At 44.4% G+C, this 16,914-nt stretch overlaps 1 protein-coding gene across 2 annotated transcripts in view; it reads left to right on the plus strand.

Moving 5' to 3' along the window:
* Window positions 1-16,470, plus strand: part of GRIN2A (glutamate ionotropic receptor NMDA type subunit 2A) — a 421,881-nt gene extending 405,411 nt beyond the window's left edge. The window contains exons 11-13 of one of the 2 annotated variants that reach the window (XM_077141850.1): window positions 5,176-5,414; window positions 11,893-13,067; window positions 13,411-13,429. In XM_077141850.1, the coding sequence (XP_076997965.1) occupies window positions 5,176-5,414; window positions 11,893-13,067; window positions 13,411-13,429 (1,433 nt within the window). Of the gene's footprint in view, window positions 1-5,175; window positions 5,415-11,892 lie in introns of both variants that reach the window. The other variant, XM_077141849.1, reaches the window with a different exon arrangement.
* The last annotated feature ends 444 nt before the right edge of the window (window positions 16,471-16,914 follow it).

Here is a 16,914-nt window from a genome sequence, read left to right on the forward strand (position 1 = left end):
GCTTCGCTGGCTTCAGGCAGGAAATAACATCTCCAGCAATACATTTTATTGAGTGATCACCAAGTGCCAGGCACTCGTGCCTGCAATCTCATTTAATTCTAGCAAAACTCCTGGGAGGTGAATACGTTATACTCCAAGTGAGTATAGTGGGCCAAATGTCTACTATTTAAATGGTGCAGTAATTACAGTATAAAATTGTTCAGACACACACGGGTGCATTGAAAACCCTTGAAGCCACCAAAGAAGCAAACACAAAACCTCTCTTTTCCATGGAGGCATTCATTTGGCCCTTTTACAGAGCTGCCTGTTCTTTTTTCCATAGTGTACCCTTCCTTTTTACCGTTCTTAAAACTTTCATATATATAATAGTTTCAAACTGAAAGGCCTGTGGATTTTCCCCCCATCTGCCCAGTTCATGGGATCCCTGCTCTTCTGTCTGGTGTGTGTGCAGACTCTCACGGTGGATCATTTCCTCGTGCCGTGGGTAACTTTTGGGCATAAATGAACTCTCAGCAGAATTGTTATCCATTTCCTCCAGTGGAGTTCCAAGCACTCTGGATTATAGGAATGTCCTCACTTTTTAGATATTGCATTTCTCCGGTTCCCAACTCTTGAAACCCCACTCCTGTGCCCCCAACTGGCAGCCCTGGGGAAAGGAGACAGCACTGGTATTTGGCTTTCCTTTCCGGTACAGAAGGCACCTGTGGATGCTCTGAAGCTGACATAGGAAGAATTTTTTAACAGACATCATTTTTACATGATGGAAAGGAGTTCTGCAAGTGCTCCTGAGGTCCCTAACATTTGAGGTGTAAACTGAGAAACATCGGGTTTTGCGAATCCTGGAAGACCTGTCCTCAGGATAGGGGGAGAAAGATGAGATGGGTGTGGCTGTAAGCACAATGCAGTCTGAGCCTCCACTGCTCCCAGGAAAGCACCTGCGTCTGCCTGGAGAGAACGAAACTGGCCTCAGGAAAGAGATTTAAATGGCCGTCCCATTTCCCAGCTCCAGTTCAGGAAGAGTGGCGGCCTCTTTGTAATGGGAGAAGCTGACAGTGGAATGAGCTTCCCGGGGCCGCTGCTTGGAAGAGTGCCATTGATACTCACCCTGGCAAAGAGCATGCACACCTCGCAGCCTTTTCATTCTGAGCCCACTGCAAGTTCCCTTCTGCTTTGCACCGCCTCTGTTTCTACGGCAGGAAAGCTCACAAGTGGATCTGCACTGAGCAGTTTTGTAGTCCTTCCCAATTTGAGCCTGGGGATGTGAGGAAACAAACAGAAACAGAAAATATGGATTGAGCACCTCCTGTGTGCTATAGGCCATGAGAAATGCGAAAATCATAAAACACGGTCCCTGATTTCCCTCAAGGAGAGCATAATATACTGGAGTAAATTAAAAATGAAATAAGAAAATATTTGAAGACACAGCTCAGCGCGCTAGTAGAAGAAGGGCCACCGGCAGGAAACGATTAACTGGAAAATGATTTGAACAGGCCATAATTGGTATTGAGAAATGTGCATTTGCTCTCCTGTCAGAGTCCTGCTCTGCTCCACCAAGGTGACTTATTCTAAAGGAAGGCATCTGGGCAAAGGGCAGAGAAAACAGTCTTTACATTTATACCCTGAAAGGAATCCAGACGATGTTTCATATTCTCAGGCCATCCCTGGTACAAGCCTACAAACCTGACTGTCTTGGTGACAGCACCCAGAGGAAGAGACTCAGGAGATTTGATGAGTCAAGGTGAGAAGACTCATTTGGTGTCCTCACATTGGGACACCAAAGGAAAAGAGAAGCCAACATACGTTGTATTTTTGAAAGGGTGGTGGTGGTATTTTTAGGAGAAAAGGAAGCTATTGTGTTTTGCCTAAAGCACATGGCGGACAGGGGTATTTGGATGAGTTTGTGGGATGCTGGATGGACAGTGAGGGGACATGGCAGAGACTCTTGTGCCATTCGTCATTGGGAGAAGGAAGCAGCGGCTTATTAGAAGGTAAGGAGTTGATTACCAAGAAATCCCCTTCCCATCACTTTTCTGCACCACTGATGAACCCTCACCCTTTGTGGGTGAAGAATTTATAAGGGAAGTAAGTTTCCCTTTTCCCACATAAATATATATGGCATTTTTTCTGTGTTTGTGGTTGTGGTGTGCTGGAAGACGTGGGCCTCCTTCCTAGTTGCAAATACATCAAAATACAGGATGAAAAGCACACAGGGTACCCGGAACTGGGGAGGGAGTGGGGAATGGGAAATTAATTCCTAATTGCGGCAGAGTTTCTGTTTGGCGTGATGGAAGGGTTTTGATAATGGATGGTGGTGATGATAACACAACATTGAGAATATAATATATAATTACAATCGGAATGTGGTTAAAAGGGGAAATTTTAGGTGGTATGTATGTTGCTAGAATTCAAATTTAAAATAAGAAACAACCCTAGGACACTACCTTAAAAACAATGAACCCTAATATAAACTGCAGACTATAATTACTAGTACAATTACAATAATATTTTCTCATCAATTATGATGAAGGTACCCCACTAATGCAAAATGTTAAAAAAAAAAAAGGGGCAGGGATATGGGATATTTTCTGCATGATCTTCCTGTAAACCTACAATTCCTCTAAAAATAAATTGTATTAAACTGGTAAAGCAATAAAAAAAAAATGTGCAAACACACACCTAAAAAACACAGCCAAGCTCAAAAGAAAGGGAAGTCTGCAGGTTCCAGAAGCAAAGGGCAATGGGATTTTCCAATGGTAAGCTTCAGCTTCTGCTGTGGCATCCCAAACGGGTGTAGATCCTAGGAAAGCAACAGAGCCTGTGCAAAGGGAGGATAGAAATTGGTTAGGCAATAGCTGAGACCTTCAATGAATCACTTAGTCTGGGAAAAGATGACTGAGAAAATTCTGTCCACCAAAGCAAGTCAAGTACGAGGAGGCTTGCCCTGTATTTGAGGCTCTGGGTGAGATATTAAAACCCAAGCGGATATGGGGTTTCCAATGCAAGACCACTCAAATGGTGCAGTAATTACAGCATAAAAATGTTTATTCAAAATCTGGAACCACCCCTTGAGCCATGTCAGCGGTGAGCACAGAAGCTCTTTCTAGGGAATTTCTAAAACCTAGATTACTTGGGACGCCCATGGGAGACTGGGGGAGAACAACCGTGGAAGATTAGCCCATGACCAAAATTTACAGATGGCACAAGGAAATAATCCACCATGAGCATCCTCACACACAACAGACAAGAGAATGAGAATCCTGAGAACCACGGGAGGGGGTAGGGGACAGGACTGGATGGCAGGGGAATAACCTGAAAGATGGCCATAGGTTTGAAATGATTAAATACACAAAAGTTTTCAAATCATAACATTATGGAAAAAAAATAGGTAGATCTGTAAAAACAATATGAACAGCTCTGTAAAAAACAAATGAAAGTTGTAATAGAAATTCATTAATTAAAATTAGAAATAAAGCTAAATATTACAAATGAAAGAATAAATGAACTGAAAAATAGATCTGTGGGAATCACTTACGTGTAGGATAGAGAGAAAAGGACGGAAAATATCACTTAACTGTAGGATAGAGAGCAAAGTGAAAAATCTGGAGGACAGAATGAGAAGTTCTAGAATACATTTAACAAAAATTTCAGAAAATAAATAAAAACAAGATGGGATTAGTTAATATTCAAAGAAATAAGAGATGAGAATTTTCTAGGATTTGAAGAGATTAGTCAAAATATTGAAGAATCATACTAAGTCCAGAGGAGACCAAATAAAACACCCAGATTCCACATCAAAGACAAAGTAAAATTTTCAAAGGTATCAGAGAGAAAATACAGATTGCATGGAAAGCAATGACAGAACATTAGCAGGCTTCCCAACAGCAGTTGAGAGGAAACAAAATTTATCATCGTTAAAAGGTCATAAAATTCCATGTTCAGCCAGAATATTCCAGGGAGAGAGCAAACCAAAATTAATTCATACTAGTTTCACAAAACTTCAAAACATAGACAAGGATAAAATCAGTAATTATGATTAACCTCTCCAAAAGGGAATAAATATAAACATTTGGGGTATTTGCTTAATTGTTTCTGTATGACTATTATTACATCTAAAGAGGGGTATTTTCTTCATTTTGTTCTGTATGACTATTATTACGGCATCGAGGCCATGTCACACACCCCAGTCATTCTTTTTCATTTAACATTATATGGATTTTCCTTGATTTTCACTGTCCTTGAAAGAGAATTTATAAAGGCTGAATCAGAGACTAAACTGTCATGGCTGTTTAGTAACTGCTAGACATTAGATCAGGGAATTTTCTCCTAAATGGCAACTGGATAAGATGAACACAAAATAGAGACAAAATAATATTGTGGGCCCACTTTTTCTTTTGCCTTGAAAAACTCACCTGCTTCTTTAATTGCCCACCAAAGTGGGGATGTGTTTAGTTGGGAAAGGAGCCATTCACAGCCAGTGGGGATGTCTCTTTTCAATTAAAGTTTTATATCCTAAGTGCAATACTTAAGGGATGCCACTTTGGAGTAATCATGGATGCTATAAAAGGAGGAGGGATAAAGAAATGAATATATTTGCAGACAACAGGTGCCAGCACTGTGTTAGGCATTTCCTTCACAACAGTCCTGCAAAAACTATTATTTATTCTGCAAAAGCTACTATTTATTTATTGAAAAGTTAGTAGAAGCCAAGCTGGATATTAGGGATTTTGCACGTGAGCTCATACTTCTACATGGTGTCCATTATCACACCCTTTTCACAAACAAATGATGTATGGCCACACAGGTAGTAAGTAATGGCATTAATGTTGGAATATAGTTGCACCACTGGAGTATGCTGCCAGTTTTTCCTCTTGTTCTGCTCCTGGCTTAGGTGATTGCTGGGATCAGGGTGGAGGGAAATATATGATAATGAGAAAGCAAACACACAGGGACTGTATTAAGTTCTCTATGCACACAATTTCATTCCATCCTCCCTGCAACATGTCAGCAGCTGTGATGGTCATTATTGTCCTCACTTAGTGAATGGGTACATGGGAATTTGGTAAGCTCAAGGTCACCCAGCCAAGTGGGAAATCAAGATCACACATGTATGCCCACCCCAGACCCATGGGTATGTGCTCCAGCCCTCACTACCTGTGGCTACTCTGTTCTGTCCAGGTGAGATGGAGGAGCTGGAGACCCTGTGGCTCACGGGCATCTGTCACAATGAGAAGAACGAGGTGATGAGCAGTCAGCTGGACATCGACAACATGGCGGGCGTCTTCTACATGCTGGCGGCTGCTATGGCCCTCAGCCTCATCACCTTCATCTGGGAGCACCTCTTCTACTGGAAACTACGCTTCTGTTTCACAGGCGTGTGCTCCGACCGGCCAGGGCTACTCTTCTCCATCAGCAGGGTCAGTACCCCAGGTGGCTGCTTTTCCATGTAGCAGGCAGGTCCAGAGAAGCATGGGACTTCTGGAGAAGCAGGGGGTCTTTGACTTCTTGGTGGGTTCTGTGCATCCTCCCTTACTCATCAACCTGCTTGGGCTTGCCAGAAAGACATCCAGAGTTAAGCCGCGGGCTGCATACCCAATGATGATGGAAGGCAAAAAGGGGAGGGAATGGGTGAAGCAAGACTGGCATGAGACAAACAGCACAAGGGATATGAAAAATGGCAATTGAACCTGGGTGTTAAAGTGAGGGGACAATAGGGAATGCTGGGGCCTGTGGCAAATTGCATATATGCTTACCACACCTAGAGGGACAACCATCCTCAATCCAGGTGAGTACTACCTGGTAGGTAGGTAGGGCCAATCAGATCAGGTCTTGCAATTTCTAAAAGAGAAAGTGATCATCTGATTTTATGTAAATCCTTTCCGTTTTTAACTATTAGTAAATAACTCTAAGAAAACACACACCGTGTGAGCCATTCCAAACACAACTGCAGACCCATCCCATGGCCTCCATCATTAATGCTCACACATGCCCTGCAATATTACCTTCTAGGCAGGAAGTCATAGTGAATGCATGCACTTCAACAGAGCACCCACCACAAAACAATCTCCATGGGGTACCACGCACTAGAAAGAGGCATCTAACAAAGCATGAAGGAAAAGTGTGATGCAACAGAGACAAAAATGAATTACAGAGAACTACCACAAGAAAATGCACATCCAGCAGACAGAAAACACAATGCACGTTCAACCCAACATAAACTACAGCAGAAAATGCACGTGCTATTGTGAGCTCACATGCAGTACAAGAAAATCTCTTTGCATGCAGCACAATATGGAATGGACATGTGGGATAATTCATTGGTAACGTTACTGATCATGGGAAATGCTTACATTTATTGGGTTCTAATGTGTGCCAAGTACCATAGAAGACCTTTATATTCTTCATCTTGTTTAACCTACAAACCAACTCTATGTGGTAGGTACCATTATTAGTCCCAGATTACAGACAGGGAAACTCAAAGTTCTGAGGCTAAGGGAATTACCTAAAGCCATGAACTGGTAAGCTGGGACCAGATTGGAATTCAGACGGTGTAGCACCAGCCAGAGCCCACACTCTTACACAAGTAACAGACATCAAATTCAAGCAGCGCACAGATTTGATATAATTCATGCTACATAACATACATATACATAGACTCACATAATACATGTCCACATTTGCAACACAACTTCTTCAATTGTCCATCAAAATGAAAGCACTACTAGCATGATGTTCACTCATTTTCCGACACAGTATAGTGTCTATTTCTATTTTTTCTACCTATTTATGTATCTATGTATCTGTCTATCCATCCATCCATCTATCTATCCATCCATCTATCTTTTGTCTATTTATCCATCCATCTCTCCATCCATCTATTTATCTACCCATTTTTCTTATTTGTCAACCTAGGTGTTTTCTCACCCTGAAAGACTTAATATATTAGACTTTGGAATATAGTAAAAAACACCTAATTTCATATGCTAATATTTACTGCAAGAACTAAGTAATCTCTTTTAAAGAAATGTGTGTATTCTTAGCTTTTAGCAATTTTAAGAACTTTGGAGATTCAGAAGGTATGCATTAGTGAGGAGGATTTATTTTCCCCATTCAATTGCACTCTAATATTGGGTTCTGTGCAAATGCATATTTCATAATTAGTTTGATGGCTTCTAAATATGAAGAATCCTTAAAAATAACAACATGCATGCATATAGCTAGGATCATGCCAACTTTAAGCAAATTCTCCAGCCAGCTCCTAAAGGCTTTTCATACCCAAATGATTTTGGAATTATCGTAAGCAAATGTACACAATTGCATTTACTTGTAAATCCTGCTTGTTTTTGGAAAAGTATTTCCTCTGTCTGAGACATCATTAAGGAAGCATTGATAGCATCATCACTATGAGAAATGAACTACATACCTCTCTCCCTTTCTGAGCATCTTGAGGGAAGAGAGTGGAGGGGCACCTGTGCAGCACGGGAGCAGGCACAGCTTGGGCTCTGCTGCTTTGGGAATTGAACTGCAGCTCCCCGCCAAAGGAGAGAGGGAATGAAGTGACTTCTGTCTCCCTGGGGAAGTCCCAGGTGCCTTCACTTCTTTGTCCTGGAAGGCTGCATGGAGCCCTCTGCATATCGGTCCTCCTTCTCAGATATCTGTCTTCTAAAATAAGTGCACCCTGAAACATATGAAAAGCAAAGTCTCATACTTAGTAATGCTTTCCTGTCTCTCTCGTTGATTAGGTGAATCAGAGTAGGCTTAGCCCCTGAGGCTGTGGACAGCAGAGCTTCTGGGTTGCTAAAAATGTCCTTCTTTTCTGGCCAAGGACTTCCACGGAGCTCTAAATCTCACCTTGCATACACAAACACACACACACACACCATCTTACACAAATGCTTTCTCATCCAACATAGAGGACACACACACAACAAAAACGTGAACACAGTCATTTTCTTTAGCAAAATCCATTGTGGGGCATTCTCAAGGATATCAGCAAAGGACCTACTTTCCATAAAACACAAGATCAAAAAACCACACAATGGATTTTGCCCATGGTTTGAATAGGGGCCATTTATTGAAAACTCCTGTGTGCCAGGGCCCAGGCTATGGATTTTCCTCTTTTGCCTCTATTCTGCCTGACTTCGGTGAGGAGGATATGGTTGTGCCCATCCTATGGATGGAGAAACTGAGGCCCACAAACGTTAAAATGGGACATTTTGGGCTTCTCCTATTTCCTTGAAATGTAAGGGATATTCTAACGCCATCTATCATACCAGGAAAGAGGAAACTTTTCTGTCTGTGCAGGGCTGGGTTGCATGCTTTAGACAACTTTAGAGAGTGGGCTCCTTTCTCAGTGACATTGATCCAGAGTCTCACCATTCGCAGTTCTCTCCTTTTAAGCCCACTGACTGAGTCAGCAAGTAGACTCAAAGCTATCACCACACGAAGGCACCCAGAGTCCTCCTTGTGGGCACAACTCCCCTTGGGAAACTCCCAGATAACACAACTCAAACACAACACAAACCTACACAGCTGGCAGTGCTGAGGGAGAAGGCCAGAGCCCAAGGAGGACATTTATTTAACATCCGAACTGAGCTCCTCCCCTAGGTTTGGCTTTGTCTTCAGACGTACAAAAATGCATCCTCCGGTCTGTGGGATGTTCTTAGCTTCTGTTTCCTCTCCAAAATGCTTTCTTCTCCATTTAGAAGAAATGCTCACTGTCACCAGCAAAAAGGGCTGTCTCAGTTGTCTCCTGAGATGTGGGAGATGAGGGGCAAAGGAAAGCCAAAGACCAGGGAGCTGGAAAGCACGGCAGCTGTCTAGAGAGATCAGACAAGGGGAGCCTGGAAACCAAATGAGAGAGCAGCTTCTGGCTAACCCATAATTGGGACCAAGAGAAGTTAGAGACTTTAGGGATCAGAGGCAGAATCCAGGAGACCAGGCACGAGGGTAGAGCCCACACCCCTCGGAGAATGCTCCAAATGGCCAGGCCTCCTTGGAGAGCCGAGCCCATTCTCTGGAAAAATACATTGAGTCGTCAGTGCAGACTTTATCTGACCTCTGAGCCCACTATGGTGGGGAGAAGACATCTCATTTCCACAGCCCATAAAATGTAGCCAGAATCCATGAATAATAGAGAGGGGAAATAAAAGAGAGACCCCTGCAGGGAAGAAAGAAACTCTAGCCCAGAGAATTGGCACCTGAAATAGGGTTGGGGTCGCTTGTCTTAACCTAGAAGCCAAGGTGGTTTCCCAGAGCATATCTTCAGTGGCAAAGGGTAGCATGACTTTCTTGAAGCTTCTGCAAAATGCGTACTGCATGCTCATGGTGATGTAAGGAGAGAGGTGAGGTCAAAGGGCAGGACAGGGGTCATTTAGCACCTCCTACAAGGTTTGCTGAGTATCTACTGTGTCAGGTGTTTTATTTGCATAATTTCATCTCGCCCTCGTACCCACCTTAGGAGGATGTAAGTCCATTTTACAGATGTGAAAATTAAGGCTCAGAAAGATGGAGTGGCTTATCCCAGGCCGCAGAGCTAATATGTGATGGAGCTGAGATCCATATCCAGCCAATTGCAGCCCCAACTCTTCTCGCTATTCGTATAATACGTACCCCCCTCCCAAACCCTAGTCCTCAGCCAAACAGGAGACAGGTCAGCTCAGATGGGGAATGCTCAGAACAAAATCTGGCACACAGACCGGATCTATCCATTGGATTCCTTTCTGTGGCTCTACCAGGAATACCCAGCCTCTGGGACCCGCCTTGGCTGTGTCATGCTAATTCCAGGGCAAGTGGGGACGAGGGAAAGCAGTTCACAGTCATCCTCCATCTCCTGATGGGCAGCTCAGCTCCCCACTGCTCTGTGGGCCTTCTCCAACTCGAAAGAGAGCCAGCTCACCCTAGCAGGGTAGAAGGGGTGAAGGCCAGTTGTTGAATCTCCAGGGGTGGGTAAGGAAGCTCATTTGAATAAAATTTCAAATTTAGAAAAAAATCATGTAAAATAAAAATGACTATTTTCATAATACTAACACCAAGTAGAAAAGCTGCAAACATTGGCTAATTCAATCCACTGTGACTTGTGATCTGTGCTCCTTTCTCCTTCCCCAGCTGCCTCACCCAAAGGAAACAATTGGATAAAGGACTGATTTTCACTGATTTTCACCCATAGTGGCAGCCATCCTCTAGAACAGGGCATAAGATTGTTATATTACTAAATTGTGTTGAGGGGCCTGGGTTAACATAGAAGGCTAGGTATGCTAGGCTGTATGACATACATGGCACATATGCATGACTTCAACACCTGTTGTCAGGATATTCCAGCAGCCTTGGAAGCAATAGCTAGGAAGCATCACTTTGCAGCAGGGGAACACAGGACGTGGAGAAGATGACAGAATATAAGGGGGCAGGCAGGTGGACAAGGGCACAGTGCCAGGGCCTCCAGGGAGCCTTAACCATGCAGCTGAGGTTGAGAGGGACAGAGGAAGAAATACTCAGATCACAACTGTAGGCTTTCCTGGTTCCCTCTGACGACTGGAGCGGTGACTGTCTAGAAACCAGGAGAAGCCTCGCCATGCATCAGGGTAGATGCTGTCACAGTTATGTAAGCATCCCTGAAAGTTAGAGCCTGTCCGCATCACGGGGGACCAATGGAGCCACCATTATCAGAGATCACAGCTAATCACACATTCTTTCCACCTAGCTTACGCTGAGCTCAGCAGCAGCAGCAGCCTTCCTTTACAAACTCCCTCTTGGGTTGGCTTCTTGTGACCCCTAGGAGAATGGAGCCTTTATTCAGTTGTCCTCCTTGGAAATAGCTATCAAAAGCTGGAATAACAGTGGGGGAAGGGATGGGGACCCCAAGTCACAGTGTCACTGATGCCCTTTTTCCAATTCATGCGGCTGCATCAGGAACTCTTCTCTGGATAACAATTCAGCTATTAACTTTAAGAAAGGAAGAAGGTTGAGAGGGGGAAGAGACAAGAGACCTGGAGATAGAGATGTTCAATTTGAGCCCCACTGGAGTCCTAAGTCATCCAGCTCCCTGTGTTTCAAGACTGTTCCCTATTACCAGTAATTAAGACCCAACTCTAGTCAGGTTGGACAAACTCACACACAGACGAAGACTACATCAAATTGGGTATGTGGGAAGTCCAGAGGGGTAACTCCAGGGGTTCAAAACCTGTCTCTCTCCATCCCTTCCACTCTGCTTTTCTGTGCAGTGATGTCATTCTCAGGCTAGCATCCCCACATGGGACAAGACCAGTTTCCTGCAGCTTCTCTTTCAATTCTAGCCTTCCTATCTACCCCTCCAAAAGATGTCTGATTGGCCATGAATGGGTTTTCACAGAGAAAGGATCTTCTGATTTGCTTGCTCAGGTCAAATGCCTTGATTGATAGCTTCACCATATAAGTAGGGGTAATCTCTGAAAAGAATTAAAAATAGCTGGGGACCCTTTTCTGCTGTCTTACGAATGTCTTGCTTATCAGTAGTTGTCTTTCTGGTATCCAAACTCCAGAAACGATGCTGGGAAACTTTAATGAAAGCATGGGTTGGTGACATGGGTATGGAGAGAGCCAATTAAACATCCTTCCCTGACAATCTGGAGGATTGAGACCCTTAGAGTTGTATGAGTATCAGTTGCTACCTTTTCTCAAACTCCTTGACTCTTTGCAAGGGTGTGAGATAATCCTGTGCTGGAGAGAAACACTTGATGCTATGCATCTTGTCTTATACATTTAAGAAATATTTTCGGGATTCAAATTGGATTGCACTATTTCTCCAGGACTCCCAAAAGAAGTCAGTAGCTCACATTGGGAGGTGAAGCTCAGGTGTGAAGTGGTTTCCTGCCCAGTGCTGCTTCTGATGTTGTTTTATGTTACCCTTGTCTCCCCCAGGGCATTTACAGCTGCATTCATGGAGTACACATCGAGGAGAAGAAGAAGTCTCCAGACTTCAATCTGACTGGCTCCCAAAGCAACATGTTAAAACTCCTCCGGTCAGCCAAAAACATTTCCAACATGTCCAACGTGAACTCTTCGAGAATGGATTCACCCAAAAGAGCTGCCGATTTCATCCAAAGAGGTTCCCTTATCATGGATATGGTGTCAGATAAGGGAAATTTGATATACTCAGACAACAGGTCATTTCAGGGGAAAGACAGCATTTTTGGGGAGAACATGAATGAACTCCAAACATTTGTGGCCAACAGACACAAGGACAGCCTCAGTAACTATGTGTTCCAGGGACAGCACCCTCTAACTCTCAATGAGTCCAACCCCAATACAGTGGAGGTGGCCGTGAGCACAGAATCCAAAGCGAATTCCAGACCCCGGCAGCTTTGGAAGAAATCCATGGAGTCTCTACGTCAGGACTCACTGACCCAAAACCCAGTCTCCCAGAGGGAGAACGGGGCAGTAGAGAATAGAACCCACTCCCTAAAGAGTCCTAGGTACCTTCCGGAGGAAGTGGCCCACTCGGACATTTCTGAATCTTCGAGTTGGGCTACATGCCACCGGGAACCTGACAACAATAAAAACCACAAAACCAAGGACAACTTCAAAAAGTCCCTGGCCTCCAAGCACCCCAAGGACAGCGGTGAGGCCGAACGCACCTACCTGAAGACCAAAACGAGCTCCCCCAGGGACAAGATCTATACCATCGACAGCGAGAAGGAGCCCAGCTTCCACCTAGACCCGCCCCAGTTCATTGAAAACGTGGCTGCGCCTGAGAATGCGGACTTCCCCAACGCCTACCGGGACCACAAGGAAAACTTCCGCAAGGGGGACTCCACACTGCCGATGAGAAGGAACCCCCTGCACAACGAGAATGGGATTCCCAACAATGACCAGCATAAGCTCTACTCCAAACACTTTACCTGGAAAGACAAGAGCTCCCCCCACAGCGAGGGCAGCGACCGCTCCCGGCAGAACCTCACGCACTGCAGGAGCTGCCTTTCTAACCTGCCAACCTATCCGGGCCACTTCAGCACGAGGTCCCCGTTCAAGTGTGACACCTGCCTGCGGATGGGGAACCTCTACGACATCGACGAAGACCAGATGCTGCAGGAGACAGGTAACCCAACCACCCCGGAGGAGGGCTACCAGCGGGACTGGGCACAGAGCCACGCCCTCCAGTTCCAAAAGAACAAGCTGCGGATTAGCCGTCAGCATTCCTACGACAACAACCTCGACACACCTAGGGAGGTAGACCTTGGCAGGCCTCCCCGGAGCATAAGCCTCAAGGACCGGGAACGGCTTCTGGAGGGGAATTTGTATGGGAGCCTGTGCAGTGTCCCCGCAAGCAAACTCTTGGGCAATAAGAGTTCCTTTCTCCTCCAGGGTCTGGAAGACAGCAAGAGGAGCAAGTCTCTCTTGCCAGACTGCTCCTCTGATAACCCTTTCCTCCATTCTTATGGGGACGACCAACGCCTAGTTATCGGGAGATGCCCCTCAGACCCTTATAAACACTCATTGCCATCCCAGGCGATGAATGACAGCTATCTTCGGTCGTCCCTGAGGTCAACAGCGTCGTACTGTTCCAGGGACAGTCGGGGCCACAGTGACGTGTATATTTCAGAGCATGTTATGCCTTATGCTGCAAATAAGAATAATATGTACTCTACCCCCAGGGTTTTAAACTCCTGCAGCAATAGACGTGTGTATAAGAAAATGCCTAGTATTGAATCTGATGTTTAAAACCTTTCATTAATGTTTTATCTATAGGGAAACATACGTAATGGCCAACGTTCTGGAGGGTAAATGTTGGATGTCCAATAGTGCCCTGCAAAGAAGACGAGGATTTAGGGAGGTAATTTTTTTTGTTGGCTCTTTTGCACATGGCTCCATGCCATAGTCTTCCACTCCAGGAATCTCGTGAGGTGTGTGCTGAGCACAACAGATGCCGGATAAGTGGGGGTCCTTAACCAAAAACAAACAATGAAAACTGAGTAGGGAGGGGCCAAGTCTTCTGGACATGCTCACTAGGCGCTTTGGCAATAACGAGGCATTGGATGCCAGTGGTGACGCTATGATTTCCTATATTCCAAATTCCATTAAAGTCAGTCCACCATGTAATTTCCTCATCAGACACGCCTAACGGTCTCTCTAATACAGAATAAGCAATATGGTATGCATGTAAATCTGATGCAGATGAAATAAAACAGTTAAGAATGCATTTGCACTGTAGTGAGGTTGACATGTGCAAGAGATTAGGAAGTTTGGCTTGTGACAGTTTCAGCTTTATTGTTATGCCTTCATCCTAGCCCAGGCCCAATCCCAGAACTCCAGGTTCACCCCCCTCCCAAAGAATAGCCAATCGGTGTGTTTGCCAAAATGATACTACCTTCACTGCAGCCCATTTCCAAGACACACCTGGAGTAGAAGGTCCAAGTGTCCCTCAGGTGGAGAGCTACAAGAATTTCTCTGGATGTTGATTTGCGTGTGTCACGGTCACGTCCCTCACCTTCAGCTTTGATGGTCTTGCTCGTGGCTGCAGAGACCACCACGTTTGTGTCTTCGCTATCTCAGTGTGGATCTCCCGTCTATGACGCAGTGGCCATCGTAGTTTAACCCGAAGACTCCTGTGTAAGTAAGTTTGCATCCCCTACTTCTGGTGATGACTCAGGGTTGTATAGTATCTGTTACCCCTTCCCTCCCAGAGTAATCATTGCTCATGGAGTCTGCAAACAGCCATGGTGGTGGTGTCTAATTGACTGTGTGTTGCTGTCCCCAGAGTTGTTAATGTGGTGACATGTGTGTACTGTCATCTATACAAAGTGTGATGCCACTGCCTGCTGAAGGCTAGCCTGGTTTTAGGTTCTTCTCCCTTTACACCGTGACTTTTAGTTGGAAATGCGCTTCCACCCCCATCTCCTCGAATTACAGGCTTCCAAATCAGAAGAGACGTTCATGCATTTGCCCTGAGCACCCTTCAAATTATGGACAAACTTCATTGGAGACATGCTTTCTCTCTTCAGAAATATTTGTTGTACTGGAGGCAACTGCTTCTTTTCATACTGAGAAGTATGAGAAGTTCCTCAAAGCATATGTCATTTCTGAGTCATCTATGTGATTCCGTTTTTATTGCACTCAAACCCATGCCTATATGGTATGAGATGATATCCGTTAAAAAAGAAAAGTTGGGGGTGCTCTTTGTGCATGGAAAGTCTGAGCTCAGTGCCAGGCACGTGCAAAGTGCAAAAAAAAAAAAGAAAGAAAGGGTGACAGTTGTGCTGTCATCACACTGCCATCAATCAAACCTGGATTTACTAGTTTAAAAATCAAATAGTATAAAACTCACAGTCAATATCAAGTTTATAGAGTTCTATTCTATTAATTAATGCATCTTAAATAAATCAACATCCTTGAACTATTTGAGATAACTAGCCTTCACTTGTCCATTGGTGGCATGATGCAGAAACCTTAGGCTAATGTAAACCAGCCTGGCTGTTTCCTGGTTTCTTCTGCAGTTTGCTTCATGGTTCTTGAAGAAGGGGACAAAAGTGGCAAGTTGAAAAGTTATCTTGGTTCTTTCTGCTATGGTGTGTGGGCAGGCACAAGGGGTGATTCTCGTAGAGCTTGAGGCAGCTTGGAGCTCAGATGGCAGCGTCTTTGGGAAAAGCATCCAACCTCCAATATTTCTATACAGGTGAAGAGTGGTTGCAGTGAATTCCAGGGTCAGTGGTGGAGAGGCAGAGGGAGGCCGTGGGTAAGGCCACCTTCCCAACATCTTGGAGGCTGAAAGACAGAAGTGAATGGCAGTTAGTAATGACAGATATACTTGAAAATTGCATTTGATTTTTTGGATGCTGCTGCTTGGCTGCTCCAGGTACCAATGATGGAGAAGCCCAAATCAAAGGACCTGGAGCAGAACAGTCACCCCAGCGTCTGCTTCAGGTACCTCTATTATTTTATAATTTTGTAGAACTTTCTGCTCTGCCTTTCCATTGCATTCCATACTTACGTTCCCCCAGCCAACACCATCATCTCCATTCCTTCACAAGACTGGTGTGGCTTAACATGAAACAAATTAAACAGTCTCCCCAGAAAACAGAGCAGCTGTATATCATCCATGCAGAGAGATTATCTGCCTTCTTCTGGTGTCTTCGAAACCCACGGAGCTGCCAAATATGAGAGACCTCCAGAGAAAGTGTGAATTACAGTTGGATTTGATTCCATAGACTAAGAAGCTTTCTCCTAATGACTGTGCTATTCCTAGTGTTAACCCCACACTTCTCAGGAAAAAGAAACTAAAAATGTGGCTTTTGGAAGAATCAGTAGTACTGAAGTAAGAAAGTATATGCTCTTTCTTAACATTCGAAGTTTTTTCTAAATGAGATCATCAGAAATTCGATGCTAATAAATAAATAATAAATGCGAGTCCCCTTTCCACAAACTCAGTTGACTCTTAATCATTATGCGATGACCCCAAAGATAATAAAATCAACCAGTGATTAGACAATCAATTTCCAAGTGAAAGATCTAACCAAAAGTAATCCAAGTCAGTCCAGCTCTTTGGAAAACACAATGAGGAATAGAATGTTCAACAGTTAATGGCTCCTGCAGAGTGTAAGGTGACAAGAATGAAAGGGGAAGCTTGAAGTATGGGTCCATTACAGAGGGTTTCCGTGACACTTCCCACCTCCGGGATCTTAGATCTGTGGATGCCATAGAGCCAGAACCTCTGAATCCAAATTTGTGCCCCGAGTTTCACCTGGTTCAAGTTAGGGCTGGCACCCACAATGAATTCTGTTAAACTCTAAATGGTTTTCTCCATGTGGGCAAGACCCAGCAGGTCTGATAGCTACACCTGACTGTAGATGGCCAGGTTTCTGCCCACGTACTAGCAAATGCATAGAACCAATTTAAAGTATTTGATTTAAGGAGAAAGTTATCTAGGGCATGAACTTTGCTCCAGGA

Source organism: Tamandua tetradactyla, chromosome 23 (genome assembly GCF_023851605.1).
Source record: "Tamandua tetradactyla isolate mTamTet1 chromosome 23, mTamTet1.pri, whole genome shotgun sequence".
Taxonomy (NCBI): Eukaryota; Metazoa; Chordata; class Mammalia; order Pilosa; family Myrmecophagidae; genus Tamandua; species Tamandua tetradactyla.